At 52.7% G+C, this 23,385-nt stretch overlaps 1 protein-coding gene across 1 annotated transcript; it reads left to right on the top strand.

The window, feature by feature from the left end:
- Positions 1-1,856: 1,856 nt before the first annotated feature.
- Positions 1,857-19,758, top strand: ANAPC5 (anaphase promoting complex subunit 5). The gene is given in 14 exon segments (XM_048513868.1): positions 1,857-2,242; positions 5,998-6,077; positions 6,805-6,914; positions 8,281-8,476; positions 8,697-8,763; positions 10,236-10,337; positions 11,379-11,569; positions 11,677-11,760; positions 14,892-15,003; positions 15,006-15,041; positions 16,019-16,200; positions 17,590-17,725; positions 19,083-19,157; positions 19,596-19,758. Coding segments are annotated over 14 exon segments (1,701 nt in total). The 5' UTR covers positions 1,857-2,038; the 3' UTR covers positions 19,722-19,758.
- The last annotated feature ends 3,627 nt before the right edge of the window (positions 19,759-23,385 follow it).

Raw genomic sequence — 23,385 nt, 5'->3', positions numbered from 1 at the left:
TGAGAAGGGTCCATTTATCGCGAAACTGGGTGGGGAGAGTGTGTGACGTCATCGCCTTAGTGGTTTTTCACGTGTGGGTAACGTTGGTTGGATTCGGATGTGCGGTTCTCACACATTCACAATTATTATACACATAAGAACTCACATACTTATTATATTAAATTTATATTCCTAATATAATAATAAGTATATGAACTGACACAATATTTGGATTTTATTGCGCTTGGGAATAAAAGCTGGGACTTTGGGGAGCGGGCTTAGAAACTGGCGGTACAGAAGAAGAAGAGTTTGGACTTATATCCCACCTTTCTCTCCTGTAAGGAGTCTCAAGGGAACTTACAAGCTCCTTTCCCTTCATCTCCCCACAACAGATACCTTGTGAGGCAGGTGGGGATGAGAGAGTTTGGAGAGAACTGTGACTGGTACAAGGTCACCCAACAGGCTTTATGTGGAGGAGCAAGGAAACACATCCAGTTTACCACATAAGAGACTGCCACTCATGTGGAGGAGTGGAGAATCAAACCCAGTAGGCAGGTGAGCAACACTGAGATGGGCTTATTAGGAACCACACTTTTTAAAACTTCCAGCAGTGGTGGCATTCCTGCTGTTTTTCTGCCTGTTCACTCTATAGTTGCACTGTGACTTTTAAAGCCTACCATCACATGAGTCGGACTAGTCTCAGGTTCTTATCCGTAGTGCCACAGAAAATACCTGCACAACAAGAGGTTCCTTGACTGTACAAGGTTCCTTGACTGTCACTTCCAAAAGCCACCTTTGCTGCCTACTAAACTAGATCTTTAGGGGAGAGTGCTGAGGAAAGCTATTCTGCTTAGCATCAGGATTTACTCCTCTTTTGCATGCATAAGAACTAACAAGATTACTTGGTCACGCTGCCTGGCTAGAAAGATAAACCTCTCTCCTGTTGCTATTTTTATGTTATCACATGCTCTTAAAATTACAAAAGAGCTATTAGTGTGCTTGCCAGACCTATGAAACCTAAAACAGATTAGGTTATCTCATGTAACAAAACAAGGGGGGGAAATCAGAAAATAACTCAAAACCCTCAAACTTTTAACATAGAGTAATTTATGCTCTACATCTGCATTCTTGCTAATAGTCCATTCTATGGGGATAACAGGAAAACAGTTCAGAGAACAAATCACAAATGGATTGAGAAAACTGGACCTTGCTGAATGAAATATGAAAAACTCCTTGCTACACAATTTGTCAGAAGTGTGACACCTTCATTCATACAAAGTTTGCTTATCTCAGAATTGCATTCTGGAAGCATTCCTACATGGAAAGCATTCCTACATGGAAAACATTTTCTTGTCAACAACAGCTCAGTTTCTGTACAGACTGTCTTTTGTGCGTGTTCCCCTTAATAACATACTCCCTTACCTTACCACATGTCCACACAATGTCATACGTTCATAGATACCTTCTAACCGTATTTAGGGGAAGTAAAGACCCCCCCAAAAAGGAAAATGCGGACAGTCACTCTGAGTTGTAGTTCGCAGCACCGAAATAACTTCTGTTGAAGGGACAGTGGACTCCTGTATAATGACAAACCTTCAGGGGATAACTCATCTTGTCATCCTTTCCTCTACAAATCTAGCATTTCCTCCCGCTACGTATCATCCTTCCCCAGACATCTGGCTCCCACCTCGGTCCTGGCACCTCCGCCTTCAGCATCAGGATTCGTACCGCGCACCTGTTTCCTTCTCAGCAGCCACAGCGGAACCTTTGGAACACAGAGTCAAGTTTCCACCCGAGCCCAATAACGAACGTACCAACCCCGGCGACGGCGCCCTGAGTTAGTAGCCTTCATTATTGGGCTCGGGTGGAAACTTGACTCCCGGTCCCAAAGGTTCCGCTGCGGCTGCTGAGAAGGGAGCGGGTCTCGTTGAGCTCCCTTAGATTGCCGGCCGGCCGCAAAATGGTGGCGTAGTCAGTGTGCGAGAGCCCCCATTCCGACAACTGGCTTAGCAGGCCCGGCGGACCGGCAAGAAGGACGGAAGGAGAAGCGCCCGCGGCCATGGCCAGCGTGCACGAGAGCCTGTACTTCAACCCCATGATGACCAACGGGGTGGTGCACGCCAACGTCTTCGGCATCAAAGACTGGGTCACCCCCTACAAGACGGCGTTGCTGGTGCTGATCAGCGAGATGGGCCGCGACGGGCCTTACCTCAGCCTGCTCGAGAGGCGCAGTCTCAACCGCATGTTGCTGCTGCTGCTTCAGGTCGGAATAGGAAAAGGCAAAAGTGCTGAGGCTAGGGACGAGGTCCACAGAGGTGTGTTACCATTGCTGCAGCCAAGGCCTCTTGTTTTTATTATAATTACCAAAGAGTAATGCTGCTTCCCAGTGCCACTGGCTAACAGCATTACTGTTGGGTCATTTTTATTTTATTAAATTCGGTATCCTGCCCTTTCCTGACTCAAAAGCCAGGCTCAGGGTAACTAACAATATTCAAAGGCATCATATCCGCCACATATAACAGTATGAGCAGCATTGGCGTAGGAGGTTAAGAGCTCGTGTATCTAATCTGGAGGAACCAGGTTTGATTCTCCGCTCTGCCACCTGAGCTGTGGAGGCTTATCTGGGGAATTCAGATTAGCCTGTGCACTCCCACACACACCAGCTGGGTGACCTTGGGCTAGTCACAGCTTTTTGGAGCTCTCTCAGCCCCACCCACCTCACAGGGTGTGAGGGGGGAAGGGCAAAGAGATTGTAAGCCCCTTTGAGTCTCCTGCAGGAGAGAAAGGGGGGATATAAATCCAAACTCTTCTTCTTCTTTTAAAACCATCTATAAAACAACAATTTCAAAACAGACTGCACTAAGATTCTGTAATAATGGTCTAAAATGCCTTTAAATTCTTACGACGTCAATATTTTCCAATTTAATTTATGTTGCCAATTAATTGTAATCTTCAAAAAAATCCCATCCCTCCCTCTATCGTTCAAGCTCACATCAGGTGAAGGGAGGGTTGGGACAAGTGGATCCGGAGGCCAGCTAGTTGGAAAGCTGTTGTTGCCTCAACCAAAGACCCGGTGTAACATCTCTGTCTTACAGGTTCTGCAGAACTGAGCCAAGTTCTGCATGGTCCTGGTCCCAGCTGACAGGAAGTTCCACCAAACTGGAACTCTGGCCAGATATTTTTGGGTCCTTGGCTACACCTCTGTGGACGTCATATCTTGTTCGGCTTCAGATGAAGCAAGGGTTGGAGAGGAGGGGGAGTAGATCTGTTGTGTGGTGAGCATGTCCTGCTGAAAGGAACATCCTTTCCATTAGGGGTGGTGCAAAGTGCTGTCAAGTCAAAAGTCAAATTAGAGGGACCCCTGAAGGTTTTCCAGGCAATTGACCAATAGAGGTGGTTTTCCATTGCTTGGCCCTGTGTGGCAATCCTGGCCTTTCTTGGTAGGCTCCCACCCAAACACTAACTACAGCCAACCCTGCTTAACTTCCAAGATCCGACAAGCACCATTTCATTTGGTCCATTCAAGTCAAGGCAAGAGAGGAAAGCAATGGCAAACCACCTGTGAACCTCCCTTGCCTTGAAAACAACTTGACAGCACTTACTACCACCACCAGGGTTACACAAGAAGAATAAAGAGTTGTTGTGACGCCCCCCCCCCCCTCCCCGGCTTATTGTGCCATAAGATGTGGAATTCAGCCCACATATGTGAATGTACAAATACCTTGGCAAACAAATTAAACCGGTTTTACAGAACAGTAAAACGTAAGAGGTTCCATCTATACCATTTCTGGATAAAGTGTGATCATATATAAAGTAGTCTCAATGACTGTTAGAAAGTAGTCATATATAAAGCAGTCTCAATGACTGCTAAATAAGTGGTACCTTAAAGTACAACAATTTTTATTCCAGAATAAAGTTCCATGGAATACAACGTACTTTTCATAGCATTTGAAGAAGCAGTCCTTCAAAGCTTATGCTGCAATGATGTTAGTTGTTGAATTGCGTAAAGGGCTTGGCCAGGGCAAAATCCGCAAACTCAACACAGGATCCAGAGCTCCAAGCCCTTTACTCATTCTTGTATCCACCGCAACTCTTTCCTTCCTCCAGTTGTTAAATTGCTACAAGACTGCCATTTATTTTTGCTGCAACAAACTAACATAGTGACCCTCCTAGAACAATATTCTTAACAGCTGTAAGCTAATATAATACTTATAATTGTGTATTATGTGCTGTCAAGTTGTTTCTGAGTAGTGGCAAACATATGAATCCAAAACATCCTATCATTTTTGCTCAGATTTTGCAAACTGAAGGTTGTGGCTTCCTTTATTGGATCAATCCATCTCATGTTGGTCTTCCTCTTTCCCGGCTGCCTTCAACTAGCTGCAATTGTAGTACTGGCTTAACAAGCCTAGGAAAATTAACAAAATTTAGTACTGCTGTCTTAAATGGTTGCTGTGCTTGTCTTATATAGAGCCACACACTGCATGGAAACGTCAGCTGTACCATTCATATTTAATTGCTCTTTAACTTCAAAGTTCAGGTTTTTTCCCTCTGCCAACATATATGTGTGTGTATATATAAAAGATTTTGATGCAAGGATAATTGCAGTGGATTGTATTGGCTATAGTCCACCAACATTTATGTCTTCACAAATCTGTTCACTTACAAGGGGCTGCAAAACTCTTTTTTCTGGTTTTGTTGCAGTAAGTTAAGACAGCTGCCCCTTCAAAAAATTTCAGTAGAGTATAGATGGTGGTAAACCTCATGTTCTCTGTTGAATTCGTAGTCATGGTTTGATTTGAACCACATCCTCTAAGACCCTTGAGACATACCTTTTGCCTGTAACTTAATTTGTAAAATGAAAGTTTATGGAGTTCAAGACAGCCTGAAAATGAACCCTCTCTGCTGGGAGCTATTATCTTTGTCTTGTGGCTGATTTTTTAATGGCAGGACTCTTGTGCCTTTAGCAAGCTGTATGGCAAGCAGAATTAAAGACTGCGCCTTTCATGCCAAGAGGAATTTAAGATATCAACTTGTCATCTGTTTTTTTATTTTATTTTGAGTCTTGCTTTTCTCGCTGAGACTCAAGGCAGTTTGCAGAATATAAAGCAGTGTGATCAAACAGCATAAGACAATAATCCATGCAAGGAGGGCGAGAATTACAGAATAAGAATACAAACATCTAAAGCAAAAGCATGCTATAAAAATACAGAAAGTAGATCACAGGGTATAAGGCAATGCAGTAAGAGCAGATGATCCCGACAATAATAATTGCTGTGTTACCAGTTAAAACCCAAGATAAAATAGCAAACCCCTTCCCCTTCACCATGCCTGTCATTCAGACCCCCTCAAAAGCCCTGACAAACAGGGAGGACTTGCAAGCACTTTTAAAAGACCTCCAAAGAGGAGAGCCCCCTCCTTCCCTTCACTGCATCTCATTGTGCACTGTTTTCCAAACTTTTTCATAGCTGAAGCCCAGATCCACCATATGTAAAGTTGTGAATTACCTGTCTTTAGCGCAGCCTACATCCTGTGCACAAACTGATAGACTGGGGCTGCATCCTGATTGGCAGAAGTCAGAGGCAGATCAGGGACTTATGTTCAGATGCAAAAGGCAACATTTCCTGCAGGCTCATAATTCAAATACAGCTTTGCATCAGGAGTGAGTGATCCGGTTGTAACCAGAGCAGAGAGACGGCAGAGTTACCTGTTCCTGGGACAGGCTGGTTAGGAGAAGACTTAGTCTGAGCATGTCAACTGGCAACAGTGCAGTGAGCTGCATCTTCTGTGGGTAAATGTGCTGAATGTTTAATTGTTTGAAGCCTCTTTTTGTATCATTCATTTATTTATTGTGATACATTAGCACATCTCTTTCAACAGCAATTAGCTTGGGAATCACTGGAGTGTTTGTGGGGGATTCCTTCCAGTTGCGGTTAAAGGCAGTTGAGCTGATGAAGTTTTGCTGATCATACGATCCAAATTCATTAGTTGAAATGTTTTTCCTTGTGCTTTCTGCAGGGCCCTGATATGACCCTTTCTCGACTGATTAAGGCCATTGAAGAATGCTGCTCCCAGCTAGCAAGCTTAGTGCAAATAAGGCAAGTGTTCCTGTTTTCTGAAAATGTGCTCCCTTTCACCACAATGGTATCTGCATCAAACCTCAACATTTTCAACAAAACGTTTCTTGAAAGATTTAGCAGATGACATCGCAAGCTTAATAAATGAAGTTAGTAAGCAGCAGTGGCGTAGGAAGTTAAGAGCTCGTGTATCTAATCTGGAGGAACCGGGTTTGATTCCCAGCTCTGCCGCCTGAGCTGTGGAGGCTTATCTGGGGAATTCAGATTAGCCTGTGCACTCCCACACACGCCAGCTGGGTGACCTTGGGCTAGTCACAGTTCTTCGGAGCTCTCTCTCAGCCCCACCTACCTCACAGGGTGTTTGTTGTGAGGGGGGAAGGGCAAGGAGATTGTCAGCCCCTTTGAGTCTCCTGCAGGAGAGAAAGGGGGGATATAAATCCAAACTCTTTTTCTTCTTTGTTTTGAAGTTAGGAGGAAGTTCACATCCCATTTGCCTTCTGGTAAACCTGCACTACAGTTTGGCAGTATTTAACACATGCGCACATGCAGTTATAGGAAATGGGGGTCTCTCTTAGATATCTAGATATGAATATAATGATTTGAGGTGTACTCACAGGCTAGAGCATGGGCTGGGTGGTGTTTCATTTGGAGCTGCCATATTGTGAACTGCTCTGAAAGACCCTTCGTGTTTTTGGGGCTGTGTTGTGAATTGGAACAGGATGGATTCATAAACTGGCTTTGTTTGTAGGATAAAGCTGATGGCAGCGGGAGAACTGAAAGACATGGAGCAGTTCTTCGATGACCTCTCAGAGGCATTCAATAGACCAGAACCAGATGTTCACAAGACCAGTGTCGTAGGTACTATGCCATTTATTCTAAGTTTATAAGACAGGTGGTTGCTTCATATGCTTAGCCAAGCTACCTACACACAGTTATAGGTCTGGGAGAATCCTGTGCAGGTGCAAGCGTTTTCTTGGCCTGTCTCCTTTGGCCCAAGATGCTGAATATGAATCTACCCTTCCTCCCTGCTTCCCACAATTCTCACACAGGAAGTCTTCAGAGTGCCCTTGAAATATGATACTTAAGGAAGTACAAAAGATTCTGAAGATAACAGTTTAAAAAACTAAGGCTCTTCTGTTGGGAATTATGAGAGAGGACTTTCCTAAGCAATATAAAACTTTGTTTATGTATATGACAACTGCAGGAAGAATTTTATACGCACAAAAATAGAGACGTAATAAGATCCCAACAGAAGAGGACTGGATTCTGAAAGTTACAGAATATTCAGAAATGGCGAAGTTGATGGCATTATTAAGAGATGATAGCTTGAACTTCTTTTTTTGAAAACTGGAAACCTTTTTCAGTTGGAGAGATATCAAACTAGTCCACTCGAGCTGCAATAGAATCCAGAAGGGGAATGTTATTGGTTTGGTTTTTCCAAAATCATCCCTCACTCCCTCAATTCCTCCTGGCCTGTAACAGAGGAGTGTGTTTTAAGCCCCCAACATAGCACCCTCCTCCCAGAGGTGGGATCCAGCAGGTTCTCACCAGTTCCCGAGAGTGGGTTACTAATTATTTGTGTGTGCCGAGAGGGGGTTACTAATTGGGTCTGCTTTTCCGTTAGAAATTCTATTAGGTCCAAAAGTTATAAAGTCCTGTTGTTTCCTATGTGGCTGGTTAGGCAAAGCAGTAGAAAAAACAGATAATTTCCTCCCCTGTTGGGCTGTTCTAAAAAAACATGTTTTAGCAATATGGTAAAGTTCCTTGTTTAAGGAAAGTATCCTTTTTATTTCTAGAAACAAAATTAAGTATTTGAAAGTATTAAGTATTTGACAGGCAGTCAATTAGAGGAGAAGTAGTTGTTTCTGTTGGCAGTAGACGATAGGACTTGCTATAATGAGTTTAAATTATGGACAGAAAGATACCAGCTGGAAATTAGGAACTTTTTTTTTACAGCAACAGAGAAATGATTAATGCCCCGCCCCCGGAATGCCTGGCCACGCCCCCGACATGCCCAGCCCAGCCCCATTGGTGCTACACCACTGTTTGAATCCCACCATTATGGGAACCTGTTACTAAAATTTTTGGATCCCACCACTGCCTCCTCCCCCTCAAGCTTAGGGAATCTGGACTCCAGCAGCATCCTTAGTTAGAACTTCATCAACTGTGAGCTTGCCCCGGGAGTGAGTTCAAGGCAAGGACCTCTTCTCCGCCCCCTGCACAGGCTTGTTCCTGCGTCAGATGATCCTGGCCTACAACAAGCTGTCCTTCAGCCAAGTGTACAAGCTGTACACAGCGCTTCAGCAGTACTACCAGGAGGACCTGAAGAAGAGCGGCGGAGAGGAGGCCGAGATGGAGCTGACGCCCAGTGAGGGCCTCGACACAAAGATGGAGAAAGAAGACTTTGACGGACCTCTCAGGTTTCCCTTTTTGTAATCCTCTCAGCTGCCCTGCAGAGAGTGCCCCTCGCACGTCCTCTCTTGGCCTCCTGGGTGGTGAACAAGTGGGCTGCAGAGGCAGTTTGCCCAAAATGTCCTCATGTCCTGCCTGCCTTGCCCAAAAGGTAGCCTGAGAATGTCTAAATCTTCAAAGAGAAATCTCACTGCATTTATCCTTTTTTCTCCCTCCCCCCCCCCCCAGGGAGGAAGAAATATCTTGCAATGGGCCTCTTTCGCAGAAGCAAGCAGAATACTTCCTCTCGCAACAGGTCTGTGAACTGGGCAGTGGGTCCTGTCGGCTGTCTTGACTGGACAGAGCTTCCCCCTGGATTAGCTGGCCACCAGCATTTTCCCAACTATCCTGGGAGGGTTCCCATTAATGTTTGCTTATATGCCACCTTTTTCCCCCAGTGGAGACCCGAAGTAGTTTACATGGTTCTCCTCTCTTCCATTTTATCCTCACAACAACCCAGTGAGGTAGATTAGGCTGAGAGCATGCCACCGGCCCAAAGTCACTCAGTGACTGGTAGTCCCTGGCCCTTCAATGATGCGGCTGGCCTCCACATGGGCCAGGGCCTTTACAGCCCTGGCCCCTGCCTGGTGGAACACTCTTCCTCTAGCTGTCCGGGCCCTGTGGGATCTTGGTGAGTTCCTCAGGGCCTGTAAGACGGAGTTGTTCCGCCGGGCTTTTGGAGTGTCCAGTCGCTGATAGGTGCCCCCTGCTCCCTCCTCCTCTTCACCTTCTGGGTCTCTTACCACCTATGGGACCCCCTTCTCCCCCCTTTTGGGAGGGTTTTAATGAGGGCTGTTGCGGACATTGTTTGTTACTGATCGCTGCGTTTTAAATTGTTTTAATGTATTTAAGGGTTATTGTATATATGTGATTTGTGTTGTTCACTGCCCAGAGCCCTTTGGGGGTAGGGCGGTATACAAAACCCAATAACTACCTACCTACCTACCTACCTACCCACCCACCCACCCACCCACCCACCCACCTACCTACCTACCTACCTTCCTTCCTTCCTTCCTTCCTTCCTTCCTTCCTTCCTTCCTTCCTTCCTTCCTTCCTTCCTTCCTTCCTTCCTTCCTTCCTTCCTTCCTTCCTTCCTTCCTTCCTTCCTTCCTTCCTTCCTTCCTTCCTTCCTCCCTTCCTTCCTTCCTTCCTTCCTTCCTCCCTCCCTCCCTCCCTCCCTCCCTCCCTCCCTCCCTCCCTCCCTCCCTCCCTCCCTCCATCTATCCATCCATCCATCCATGGGACGAGTAGGGATTTCGAACCTGGCTCGAGCCCCACACTCTTTACCCCTACACCACGCTGGATCTCATCTATACTGTAGCTGTGATTGTCAACCCCCTGCCGTTAACACACCCCTTGCCCAGGAGGATGGTGGGCATTTGCTTCTGCTGGTTCCCCTCCCCCTGCATGATGGGAATTTCAGAATTGTGATGTTGTTTTAGGTGGGGGTAGAATGCAAAGCAGTCCTCTGTTCAAGAAAAAAAACCCTCAACAATCACATGCATTTTTGAGCACACCCAAGTAGTTCTTTGGGAGTTTAGTGGTACTGACTTCAGGGTTCTGAGATGACAGGGTGCTTTTTAAAGGCGTCGTTCTGTCAGTCCTTTTAACTGGCCTTTGACCTATCATAATTAAGCTGGCAAAAGTTTGTATTTAATCTTAAAGAGTGTTTATATTTCTCTCCCCGCCCCCACCTTGACATGTGTTCAACTTTTAATGTCCTGCCAGGCTTCTCTATTGAAAAACGATGAAACGAAAGCTCTTTCTCCGGCATCTTTACAAAAGGAACTGAACAGCTTATTAAAATTTAACCCTGATTTTGCTGAAGCGGTAGGTGGTTTTGTATTCCCACCCCCACACCCCACGCTGCCACTTGCTAGACTTAGCATTCTCTGCATCATAAAGCGCACAGAGGAATTTGGTGTCTACTTTTGGATGTTATTGCTGGAGTTACCCCAAATGTGGCCAAGAGGCAGGCTGGATCCTGGGCCTCAGGAAGGAGGTGTCTGGGGTGCTTTGCCTTGAGGAAAGGGGAAAGGCCAAGGAAGAGGCAGCGGGCCAAGGAAGGGCTGGGAGGAGGCTACAATGGAAGGGCGGGAGAAGAAACAATGAGCAGAGGAGAGAAGGCTGGAGAGGAGGAGGCTACACCGGAAGGGCGGGAGAAGAAACAATGAGCAGAGGAGAGAAGGCTGGAGAGGAGGAGGCTACACCGGAAGGGCGGGAGAAGAAACAATGAGCAGAGGAGAGAAGGCTGGAGAGGAGGTGTCTGTGTTGAGAGAAAAGCTGAGGGACTTGGGAATGCTCAGCCTGGAGAAGAGAAGATTGAGGGGGGTATGATTGCTGTCTTTTAAGTATTTGACGAGCTGTCACTTAGAGAATGGAGCTATTTCTGTTGGCAGCAGAGGATAGGACTCGTAATAATGGGCATAAATTATGGGCAGGAAGGTAAAAGCTGGATATTAGCGAAAGAATTTATAGTAAGAGCAGTTCAGGAATGTAAACAGCTGCCTAGGTGTTGGTGCTTTCCCCCCACTGGCAGCTTTTAGCAGTGGCTAGGCAGACACTTGTCAGGGATACTTAGGGTTTAGGCTGATCCTGCTTTGGACTAGATGACCCGTTTGGCCCCTTCCAACTCTATGATTTTACGATTGTGGGTGGGAGTAGCAGAGGTCTGGTGAGGAAATCTCACATTGGACTTTATGCAACCAACCAAATCTTTTCCTGTTGCTTTCTCATATATCTGAAGAGTTTGCCAAAATGTTTCCCTCACTTGCATCTGCATGCGCCCTGCATGTCTTCGTGAGTCACGTGGCCATTAGTTGCGGCGAGCCTACCTTGTTGCTGATGGCCCACTGTGGCGTTTCTTTCCAGCACTACTTAAGCTATTTAAACGGCCTCCGGGTGCAAGATGTCTTCAGCTCCACTCACAGCCTCCTCCACTACTTCGACCGTCTCATCCTCACTGGTGCCGAAAGCAAGAGCAACGGCGACGAGGGCTATGGCAGGAGTCTGCGATACGCTGCGCTGAACCTGGCCGCTCTGCACTGCCGCTTTGGCCACTAGTGAGTTGCCACGGTTTCTCTGGGTGACAGAACTTAATGTTGTATTCTTTTTTCCTTCTGTCTGTCTCAGTCACCTCTTTCCTTGGGAAAACTGCTCTGGTCTTTAGCCAATTGAAAGGTTCCTGTTCTCAGAGAACCAACGGTCCCTGCAAACTCTGTTATCTGCAAACCGAGTGTTTCATTTCCTTGCTGTTTGAAAATGGATGTGCTCATCTCAAAGGCATATCCGTGGGGCTGCTACTCAAGAAGAAGAAGAAGAGTTTGGATTTATACCCCACCTTTCTCTCCTCTAAAGAGACTCAAGGTGGCCTACAAGCTCCTTTCCTTTCCCCTCCCCACAACAGACACCTTGTGAGGTAGGTGGGGCTGAGAGCGCTCCGAAGAACTGTGATTAGCCCAAGATCGTCACCCAGCAGTAATGTAGGAGTGCGGAAACACATCTGGTTCACCAGATAAGCCTCTGCCACTCAGGTGGAGGAGTGGGGAATCAAACCCAGTTCTCCAGATTAGAATTCACCTGCTCTTGACCACTACACCACGCTGGCTCTCAAGAGCAGAAAAGCATGTTTTCCCTCTGAAAACTCAGGAGCCTTCCACTTCTGAGGGTCAAGGGGAGGGGAGTGGCTATGACTCGCCAGTAGAGCATCTGCTTTGCATTCAGAAGGTCCCAGGTTCGATCTCCGGCATCTCCAGTTAAAAGTATTAGACCAGTGATGGCGAACCTTTTCGAGGCCGAGTGCCCAAACTGCAACCCAAAACCCACTTATTTATCGCAAAGTGCCAACACGGCCATTTAACCTGAATACTGAGGTTTTAGTTTGGAAAAAACAGTTGGCTCCAAGGCGCACGTTACTTGGAAGTAAGCTTGGTGGTGGTTGGTGGCTTCGAAGCAACCATGCAACGCTTCGAATGGGTGAATCATGACCCTAGGAGGGTTTAGAAGCAAGCCCCATTGCCAGCAACCGAGCTTACTCCCAGGTACAGGATTGCGCTTCAGTTCCTCCCATGAAAATCAGTGGGGCTTAACAGCACTTAACTATACGTCGTGCCCAGCGGCCCAGGCCAGCCTAGGTGTGTGTGGGGGGTGGGGTGGGCAATTTTCCACCCCCTACATGACGAACTCTGTGCCCACGTGCCCACAGAGAGGGCTCTGAGTGCCACCTCTGGCACCCATGCCATAGGTTCGCCACCACTGGATATAAATTACCCCGAGACCCTGGGGAGCTGCTGTCAGTCTGAGTCGACAACATTTATCTTGACAGGCCAGGAGTCTGATTTGGTTTAAGGCAGCTTCGTGATTGCGGCGGGATTGTTAAAATATTTACACGCAGCCTTTCCTGTGGGTTCACAAGATTGCACAGGGTGTAAGGAAAGGCTGGTCCGAAGGCAGTGGGTTATTTCAATTGATAGTGCACAGTCAGTTACAGATCGATCTCCTTGTTGTTGTAGAAAAGGCTTAGAACGTTTTCTCCCTCTCCTGTGGTGAAATCACCCAATGAAGTTAATAGACAGTAGATGCATGACCAGCACAAGAAAAATTACTTCAGACAACTTACGTGTGGAACTCACTGCCACAAGGTGGCAGTAACAACCTTTAGTTTTAATGGCTTTGCAAAGGGGATGAGATTCTTTGAAAAGGGTGTTCTACAAAATCTACTTCGAATCATGCAGAAAGGCTGAAGATGGTGTTGCAGGCTACTGTGGCTAAGTAGAACCTCCAAGGTCAGCTGCAGTGTACCACTGGACGTCCCTTGCAAGGAAACACTTTGGCCTCTATGCCCCTGCATAGTTGTCCTGGCACATTTAGTTAGCCTCTGTGGGAACCAACTCTAAAATTAAGCCCTCGGTCTGATCCAACCAAACCTTTCTGATGCTCAACGTGAAAGAGGTTCTGGACCAGGAAGCAGAAGAAGAGATCCCAAGGTTGTGCAGAGTGAGAGGGGCAAGTCCAGCCTGTTTATGGGATGCAGCAGTGGCATAGGAGGCAGAGCTCGTGCTCTAATCTGGAGGAACTGGGTCAGCCTCTGCTCAAGCTGCCCGAATGTGGAGTTTGTTCCGTGGGGTCTCAGATTAGCCTGTACACTCTGCCAGCTGTTGACTTTGGGCTAAGTCGCAGCTTCTCGGAGCCTGCCTGTCAGCTCCACCTGCCCCACAGGGTGCTTGGCATGTGAGTGCTGAAGTGCATGGATTTAGCTCAAAGCCCCTTTGAGCCTCCTGTGAGAGAGAAAGTGGGGGACAGTAAATCCAGTCCCTTCTTCTCCTTGAGGTCAGGGGTGTCTCAACTCTTGGCTCAAGAGGAGAGTTCATGGACTACAATTCTATAGCCTGACCAAGTTGCCATATGGGTTGATGTGGAATCAGGTCCATGTAGACCTGAAGCACCAGAGCTGGGATGACTCTTGGCTTAGGGTCATGTCTGACCCAGCCCTGGCTTCCTTGTTATCTCCATTACACACAGCCACTGCTCCACAGGCACATGGCTGCCTAGAACAGGGGTAGGGAACCCTGGTGCCCTCCGGAACCAGGCTCCTTGATTTGAAGCCATGTCAGTCCCTGCACGCGCTTACAGAGCTTGATGGGAATTGTAGTTCCTGAACATCTTGAGAGTCGCAGTGTTTCCAGTAGCCCCTGCTCCTAAGCCTATAGGTGCATGATTCCCAAGCTTCAAGGCTCACAGTTGCTGAAGCTCTGAAGTCTCTTTGGATTGCAAGCCAGCAAGCTAGAGCTTGGCAGTGCGGGAAGCCCCACCCGCCGCTCAAGAGTCCAACGGTCTGAGACTTGTGCCTGCAAATGCACCTGTTTGGTGGAGCAAAGATAAAATCTGGTCCTTCGGGGCCCTGTAGCTAAGTGGGAGAACGGGCACTTGTTTTTACATTTTGACACTGAGGATGTAAAGTCACTGCATCCTGCCAGACCTCCCAAAAGAAACAGGTTATGTGCTTTTTGCAAGCAGACATAGAAGGAACACGATGGAACTCGCTATTCAGGATGCCAGTGGGTGCCAGCGCTAAAGTTTTAAAAGAGGGAAGTGGACAATGGTCGGAGGGCGGGGTTGTCGGCTGCTACTATTGCCTGCAGGATAGTGTCCCTCCCTCCTGGACCAGAGGCAGCATGCTATTCTGCACTGTGGCTTGGAAGTCTTCTGTGCCTTGATCAGTATCAGTCCAAGTCAGCCCAGAGGCAACTCTTTGGCCCAGTGTAGTCTAGCTTGATTCCAGCTTTCCTCAGGCAACCATTCTTCAGGTGTTCATTTCTTTGCCTTCTGCTCCTAAAGGGTGCTTACTTATGCAAAGAGGTGTTAGGCTGCTTTCTATTTTCACAGGCCTCGGGAACATGTCATGAAGAAGTCTTCTGTAGTACTAGTCCCTTTCTCTTTCCAGAGCTATTTGTACATCCGGAAGCAGAAAAATTCCGACAGTTGGCAGCTTTTGAAGCTGGTTCTGGTAGTTAGGCGGTGCATTTTGGATTGCCGGTACGTCTTCGCTCAAATGGAATCTTCAGGCTGGTTGATAACAGTTGTGAGAACTGAGTGGCAAAAGCTTATCTTGGTCTACACAGGCTGCAAAGGAGAGTGGGTGCATAAATACCCTCCCTGCATGAAACCACAGAACAATCCCTGTATGCAGAGCTCAGCGGCTTCTTTTCAGTCCAGTTTGTGTGCAGGAAGGCCAGTCTTGAAGGAGCATTCAAAGAGATAGTCCCTCTCTGTTGCTGGAAGTGTAACCCTTGACCTCTGATGCTCCATAGGGGGGAAGAAGTCAGGAGAAAGGGGCCCACGGGCAGCAAGGCTAGACTTTAAGTCTTCAGACACTTTTTCAACCAGTATTACAGCTCTTAGAAGTTTGAGGGTGGACCCAGGGATTGTGAAGATTCTGAGCACATTGGAATAACTTGCGTGGTAACACACTGCGCTGCTCTTGAAAAGCTATTTGGGTTTTGCTTTGTTTTGAAGCCCAAACTCTGCTGATCTTAAAAACCTGGATGGAGAAAATGGTGAGAAGGAACTGTGCCAGCGACTGAAGTCTTGCTTGGCTTCACCAGACATTGTCCACATGTTTCAGCCTCTCCCTTCAGCCATGTGGACTAGAAATTTGGTGTCCCCCCCCCCCCCTCCCCGAAAGCTTATGGTAATTTGGGACAGTTAATTATACAGCCAGGGCTAGTTTCTGAATGTGGGTGATGGCAGACCTACAGAAGAGTGAGAAATCTAAAAGGGGCCTACAATTCTACCCAAGCCTGTGTGCATGTTAAATTGCAGAAGGGGGCTCAGAATACGCCCCAAGTTCTCCCCCCTTCTCTGCCTCCTGCCCGCTTCATCTGTAAAGAACCCTGCAATTCTGTAAGCTTTGTTAAGTGAGCTGTTGTCTTTTTACTAGGACTTGTCACTGATGAATGGTTTCCTCTCTAAAATGCACGTTTCTTCCCCTTCCCCTCCTCCTTCGTTCCTAGTATTTAGCCTCCCTGGGGATCCAGTCCTTGGTTCAGCAAAGAGCTTTTGCGGGGAAGACAGCCAGCAATCTAATGGATGCCTTGAAGGTCTCCGACCTCCTACACTGGAAGCACAGCCTGTCCGAGCTTATCGACATCAGCATTGCCCAGAAGACGGCTATTTGGAGGCTCTACGGTCGCAGGTGCTTCACTGAACATCTTCCAAGGGCGACTGGTATTGTTAGGACTCTGCCTGCTAGATAAACCACGTGGGTGGGGGGTGGGAACTGAGCCCTAAAACAACAGAATTAAGGACCCCAAAGGTCAGGAATGAATACATGTGTAGGGCCAATTAATTCAATTGCAAAAATTAGTTAAATAATAAACAATTGTCATATGGGATTAAATAGATATATTTATTGCCAGCTAAAAACAACAATGCAAATAGGGCCCTAAATAGTTTGAGTTACAGTGGCTTAATCCTTATGCTTCCAGATGGACTGGTTGGTTTCCATCAGCCTTCGCCAGCATGGCCAATTGGCCATGCCAGAAGGGGCTGATGGGAATTGTAGTCCATAACATCTGGAGTGCCAAAGGTTCACCACCACGGGCCTATAATGAACGTTCAGCCAGATGGCCTTCCTCAGTTGTCAAAGACTACACAAGGTTCCAGACAAAAAGAGGGTTGCTTTTTGAGATCTTTATGACTGTGGTAGGTAGTCTTGCAGGTCTAATAATAAATAACCCCAGGATTTCCTCATATATGTTGTCCTCTTCAATGGTCCATTGACCATTGCCTCGGAGGGTTGTAGAGTCTCCTTTGGAGGTTTTTAAACAGAGGCTGGATGAACATATGTCAGAAGTGCTTTGATCGTGTGTTCCTGCATGGCAGGTGGATTGGACTTGATGGCCCTTGGGGTCTCTTTCAACTCTGTGATTCAGTGACCCAGTGTATATCTTTCTCATAAGAGAAAAGATGGTATATTTAAACCTGCTGTAGAATACACATATCATGTTTTCTGCCTTTGTGGGAAAACCAACCAGTGGCCCTGAGCACAGGGGATCTTCCCAGGGGCTGCTGCTTTCATTTAAAGAGAGGTGCAGACTTCTAGTTATTGTGGTTATGAAGGAATTGGACACATGAAGTTGCCTCGTACTGAATCATAACCTTGGTCTATCAAGGTAAGTCCTGTCTGCTCAGACTGGCAGCAGCTCCAGGTCTCCAGCAGAAGTCTTTCCGATCACTTATCCCTAGATCCTTTTGGCTGGAGAGGCTGGGAATTGAACATGGAGTCTTCAGTGTGCCAAGCAGATGCTCTGCCACTAAGCCACAGACCCCCCATTCACTGATGAAGTCTAAGGAGAGGTAGCTGAATGATGTTCTTAATGGATCTCCTGGTTGCTCTCCACAGCTAGCAAAACCAGAACAATTGATGCAGATTCCCTAATTTCCCTAATTTTTGCAGGTTGCAATATCGACCTTTTCCGTGGCACAGTGTTAGGGAGTCCACGCAGCCCTGAACAGAATGCAGACAGCCTCAGGTATTGGGACTGATGTACGTTGCACCTTGCTAACTGACCTCTCTCCTTAGCACCATGGCCCTCCAGCAGGCCCAGATGCTGCTGAGCATGAACAGCCTGGAGGCCGTGAACGTGGGCATCCAGCAGAACAACACCGAGTCCTTTGCGGTGGTGCTGTGCCACCTGGCCGAGCTGCACGCCGAGCAGGTGAGAAGCCCGGTGCTTGGCTTTCAAGCCATCCGTGGCTGCCTTCCTCTCTGGTTAAAACTGGAAAGGTTGAGGAAGGATTGCAACTGGCACGTGGCACGTGAGGAAGAGGGGTGTCTCCGCGTGGGTGAGTCCAACAGATGTGGGGTTCTGCTTCTGAACTGACCCATTTCTTTATCTGTAGCCCACAATAGGGACAGGTTATTGGAGAGCGGCATGCAGAAGGCTCCTGGCACCTTCATTTGACTTTTAAAAAATTTTTTATTGGAGATTAGAATCATATTAGTACAGTAAAGATAAGATTTACAATTGTCTCACTGTTTCTCTTACAAGACAGTTGTCAGGACTTTACATTCACAAAGTCTAATTGTACATATCTGGAGCGTTTCATCAATTACATTATATCGACCGTTATATAAAAAGTAAATAACCTGTCAAATTTGTGAGACATAAAAAGAGTTATCGTATATACGAAACTATAAGAGGGAAATTAGGCATATGTGTAAGTAGAGAAGAAGAAAGAGAAGAAAGCATGAGCTAACAAGGAAAGTCAGAAGGAGATAAGAGAGAAAGGAGAAGATCAGTAAAAGAGAAAGAAAAGAAAAGAGAAAAAAGAGTTTGGACTTCCTCTCTAAACCATATCTACTTAATTACAATTCATTCTAGCATGAATTTGTCAGCATTGCAGGTACAAAGATAGTTTATTATATTCTTTGTTTGCAAAAATTTTACTAATGGTTGCCATATATCTAAAAAAATTTCTGTTGTATTATAAAGTAATAAACTTGAAAGTTTCCTGGCACCTCCATTTGAAAGGGCCAGCTAGGAGTTGAGATGAAGAACCTCTGCCTGATACCTACTGCCAGTCTCCTTAGACCAGAGGTGTCCAACCCTGGCACTGGCAGCAGTGGCGTAGGAGGTTAAGAGCTCGTGTATCTAATCTGGAGGAACCGGGTTTGATTCCCAGCTCTGCCGCCTGAGCTGTGGAGGCTTATCTGGGGAATTCAGATTAGCCTGTGTACTCCCACACACGCCAGCTGGGTGACCTTGGGCTAGTCACAGCTTCTCGGAGCTCTCTCAGCCCCACCTACCTCACAGGGTGTTTACTGTGAGGGGGGAAGGGCAAGGAGATCGTAAGCCCCTTTGAGTCTCCTGCAGGAGAGAAAGGGGGGATATAAATCCAAACTCTTCTTCACTCTCTTCTTCTTCACTTCAGATGTCCATGGACTACAATTCCCAATTCCCATCAGCGGCCAGTATTGTGGCCAGTGCCAAAGAGTTTGCGCAGACATCAAAATCTCTCTTCAGAGCATGACTTCCTCAACTACTGACTGTCCACCCTCCCTTTGTGTTTCAGGGCTATTTTGCAGCAGCCTCAGAAATCCTGAAGCACCTGAAAGAGAGATTCCCCCCCAACAGTCAGCATGCACAGGTGAGGTCCAGTTTCTAGCCTGCAAGTTTCCTGAAGGGTCTGCAAACGTTCTAGGCTTTATTGACCTCTGTACAACTCCGCATGCAACCCCTGCACTGAATTAAGGATCAGTTTGCAGTGGCTGCTGATCCGGGGCTTGTTTTTATACCGTATTGCCTCTTTGCGGGAGGAGGCAGGCGGCACTCAGGCAATGGTTCGAACACAGATTCATGTGCTCATGGGTACATTTTAGGGTAACTAAAGCCTTCAGAGAGTCCATTGCCTCTTCACAATAGTATTTCCTGTTCTCCCATCACCTGCTTCCTTTCCCCTTCTTTTAGTCCTCATTTCACATCGCTATCTATCGTGGAAGGGAATAAGTTTAAAATGCTCTCTTTGTTGGAACAGTAGAAATTGGATAAGAATTCTGTCATGTTTCTCAAAACCCTCTCTTCTTAGCTGTGGATGCTTTGTGATCAAAAGATCCAGTTTGACAGAGCCATGAATGACGGCAAGTACCATGTTGCTGATTCACTCGTGGCTGGAATTACTGCATTGAATACCACAGAGGGGGTGTACAGGTAAGCAGTCCACAGGAACAAGGGCTTCTGCTGATGTCTGATTGAAACAGGATTAGTAGGGTTTTAGAGAGCAGCCATGTTGCATCTAACTGCATTGCTGCAGACGGGTACCACCTTAGAGACCAACAAGACTTTCGTCAGATACCTTCAAAATCTTGTTGGGCTAGAAGTGCTGCTAGACTTGAATTTAGGGTTAGTATGGGTATGGAATTAAAATGGTAATGAGGCACCATGCGTTGCTTGTTTGAACGATGTCTACAGAACTCTTTCCACTGTGCAAGTTTAAATATGATAAAATTAAAATGTGTGGCATGCAAATTAAGCATGCTTATATTTGCATAATAGAATAAAGCCCCGTCTCTTGGCTTTTGAAGTGGCCCCCACCACTATGTAGACAAATGTCCTGAATTTGATGTTTCACCCTCTCCAGAATCCTTCTGCCATTAGATTCTTTAAAGTATATAATTACAGTTTTAATATATTTTATCCTTTTAATTGCATCTTATTTACATTATGCTGGTCTACAACTATAATAAAGATTGTCGAAGGCTTTCACGGCCGGAATCACTGGGGTGCTGTGTGGTTTCCGGGCTGTGTGGCCGTGTTCTAGCAGCATTCTCTGGGGGGGGTGGGGGGGGGGGGGGGTGGGGGGGGGGGGGGGTGGGGGGGGGGGGGGGTGGGGGGGGGGGGGGGTGGGGGGGGGGGGGGGTGGGGGGGGGGGGGGGTGGGGGGGGGGGGGGGTGGGGGGGGGGGGGGGTGGGGGGGGGGGGGGGTGGGGGGGGGGGGGGGTGGGGGGGGGGGGGGGTGGGGGGGGGGGGGGGTGGGGGGGGGGGGGGGTGGGGGGGGGGGGGGGTGGGGGGGGGGGGGGGTGGGGGGGGGGGGGGGTGGGGGGGGGGGGGGGTGGGGGGGGGGGGGGGTGGGGGGGGGGGGGGGTGGGGGGGGGGGGGGGTGGGGGGGGGGGGGGGTGGGGGGGGGGGGGGGTGGGGGGGGGGGGGGGTGGGGGGGGGGGGGGGTGGGGGGGGGGGGGGGTGGGGGGGGGGGGGGGTGGGGGGGGGGGGGGGTGGGGGGGGGGGGGGGTGGGGGGGGGGGGGGGTGGGGGGGGGGGGGGGTGGGGGGGGGGGGGGGTGGGGGGGGGGGGGGGTGGGGGGGGGGGGGGGTGGGGGGGGGGGGGGGTGGGGGGGGGGGGGGGTGGGGGGGGGGGGGGGTGGGGGGGGGGGGGGGTGGGGGGGGGGGGGGGTGGGGGGGGGGGGGGGTGGGGGGGGGGGGGGGTGGGGGGGGGGGGGGGTGGGGGGGGGGGGGGGTGGGGGGGGGGGGGGGTGGGGGGGGGGGGGGGTGGGGGGGGGGGGGGGTGGGGGGGGGGGGGGGTGGGGGGGGGGGGGGGTGGGGGGGGGGGGGGGTGGGGGGGGGGGGGGGTGGGGGGGGGGGGGGGTGGGGGGGGGGGGGGGTGGGGGGGGGGGGGGGTGGGGGGGGGGGGGGGTGGGGGGGGGGGGGGGTGGGGGGGGGGGGGGGTGGGGGGGGGGGGGGGTGGGGGGGGGGGGGGGTGGGGGGGGGGGGGGGTGGGGGGGGGGGGGGGTGGGGGGGGGGGGGGGTGGGGGGGGGGGGGGGTGGGGGGGGGGGGGGGTGGGGGGGGGGGGGGGTGGGGGGGGGGGGGGGTGGGGGGGGGGGGGGGTGGGGGGGGGGGGGGGTGGGGGGGGGGGGGGGTGGGGGGGGGGGGGGGTGGGGGGGGGGGGGGGTGGGGGGGGGGGGGGGTGGGGGGGGGGGGGGGTGGGGGGGGGGGGGGGTGGGGGGGGGGGGGGGTGGGGGGGGGGGGGGGTGGGGGGGGGGGGGGGTGGGGGGGGGGGGGGGTGGGGGGGGGGGGGGGTGGGGGGGGGGGGGGGTGGGGGGGGGGGGGGGTGGGGGGGGGGGGGGGTGGGGGGGGGGGGGGGTGGGGGGGGGGGGGGGTGGGGGGGGGGGGGGGTGGGGGGGGGGGGGGGTGGGGGGGGGGGGGGGTGGGGGGGGGGGGGGGTGGGGGGGGGGGGGGGTGGGGGGGGGGGGGGGTGGGGGGGGGGGGGGGTGGGGGGGGGGGGGGGTGGGGGGGGGGGGGGGTGGGGGGGGGGGGGGGTGGGGGGGGGGGGGGGTGGGGGGGGGGGGGGGTGGGGGGGGGGGGGGGTGGGGGGGGGGGGGGGTGGGGGGGGGGGGGGGTGGGGGGGGGGGGGGGTGGGGGGGGGGGGGGGTGGGGGGGGGGGGGGGTGGGGGGGGGGGGGGGTGGGGGGGGGGGGGGGTGGGGGGGGGGGGGGGTGGGGGGGGGGGGGGGTGGGGGGGGGGGGGGGTGGGGGGGGGGGGGGGTGGGGGGGGGGGGGGGTGGGGGGGGGGGGGGGTGGGGGGGGGGGGGGGTGGGGGGGGGGGGGGGTGGGGGGGGGGGGGGGTGGGGGGGGGGGGGGGTGGGGGGGGGGGGGGGTGGGGGGGGGGGGGGGTGGGGGGGGGGGGGGGTGGGGGGGGGGGGGGGTGGGGGGGGGGGGGGGTGGGGGGGGGGGGGGGTGGGGGGGGGGGGGGGTGGGGGGGGGGGGGGGTGGGGGGGGGGGGGGGTGGGGGGGGGGGGGGGTGGGGGGGGGGGGGGGTGGGGGGGGGGGGGGGTGGGGGGGGGGGGGGGTGGGGGGGGGGGGGGGTGGGGGGGGGGGGGGGTGGGGGGGGGGGGGGGTGGGGGGGGGGGGGGGTGGGGGGGGGGGGGGGTGGGGGGGGGGGGGGGTGGGGGGGGGGGGGGGTGGGGGGGGGGGGGGGTGGGGGGGGGGGGGGGTGGGGGGGGGGGGGGGTGGGGGGGGGGGGGGGTGGGGGGGGGGGGGGGTGGGGGGGGGGGGGGGTGGGGGGGGGGGGGGGTGGGGGGGGGGGGGGGTGGGGGGGGGGGGGGGTGGGGGGGGGGGGGGGTGGGGGGGGGGGGGGGTGGGGGGGGGGGGGGGTGGGGGGGGGGGGGGGTGGGGGGGGGGGGGGGTGGGGGGGGGGGGGGGTGGGGGGGGGGGGGGGTGGGGGGGGGGGGGGGTGGGGGGGGGGGGGGGTGGGGGGGGGGGGGGGTGGGGGGGGGGGGGGGTGGGGGGGGGGGGGGGTGGGGGGGGGGGGGGGTGGGGGGGGGGGGGGGTGGGGGGGGGGGGGGGTGGGGGGGGGGGGGGGTGGGGGGGGGGGGGGGTGGGGGGGGGGGGGGGTGGGGGGGGGGGGGGGTGGGGGGGGGGGGGGGTGGGGGGGGGGGGGGGTGGGGGGGGGGGGGGGTGGGGGGGGGGGGGGGTGGGGGGGGGGGGGGGTGGGGGGGGGGGGGGGTGGGGGGGGGGGGGGGTGGGGGGGGGGGGGGGTGGGGGGGGGGGGGGGTGGGGGGGGGGGGGGGTGGGGGGGGGGGGGGGTGGGGGGGGGGGGGGGTGGGGGGGGGGGGGGGTGGGGGGGGGGGGGGGTGGGGGGGGGGGGGGGGGGGGGGGGGGGGGGGTTGGGGGGGGGGGGGGGGGGGGGGGGGGGGGGTGGGGTTTGGGGGAGGGGGCTGGGGGGGGGGGGGGGGGGGGGGGGGGCGGGGTGGGGGGGGGGGGGGGTGGGGGGGGGGCGGGGGGGGGGAGCTGGGGGGGGGGTGGTGGGGGGGGCGTGTGCGGGGGGGGGGGGGGGGGGTGGGGGGGGGGGGGGGCTGGATCAGACCAAAGTCCATCTAGTCCAGCTCT

The sequence above is a fragment of the Sphaerodactylus townsendi genome, linkage group LG13 (genome assembly GCF_021028975.2).
Source record: "Sphaerodactylus townsendi isolate TG3544 linkage group LG13, MPM_Stown_v2.3, whole genome shotgun sequence".
NCBI lineage: Eukaryota > Metazoa > Chordata > Lepidosauria > Squamata > Sphaerodactylidae > Sphaerodactylus > Sphaerodactylus townsendi.
This window is presented reverse-complemented; position numbering and strand designations above follow the sequence as displayed.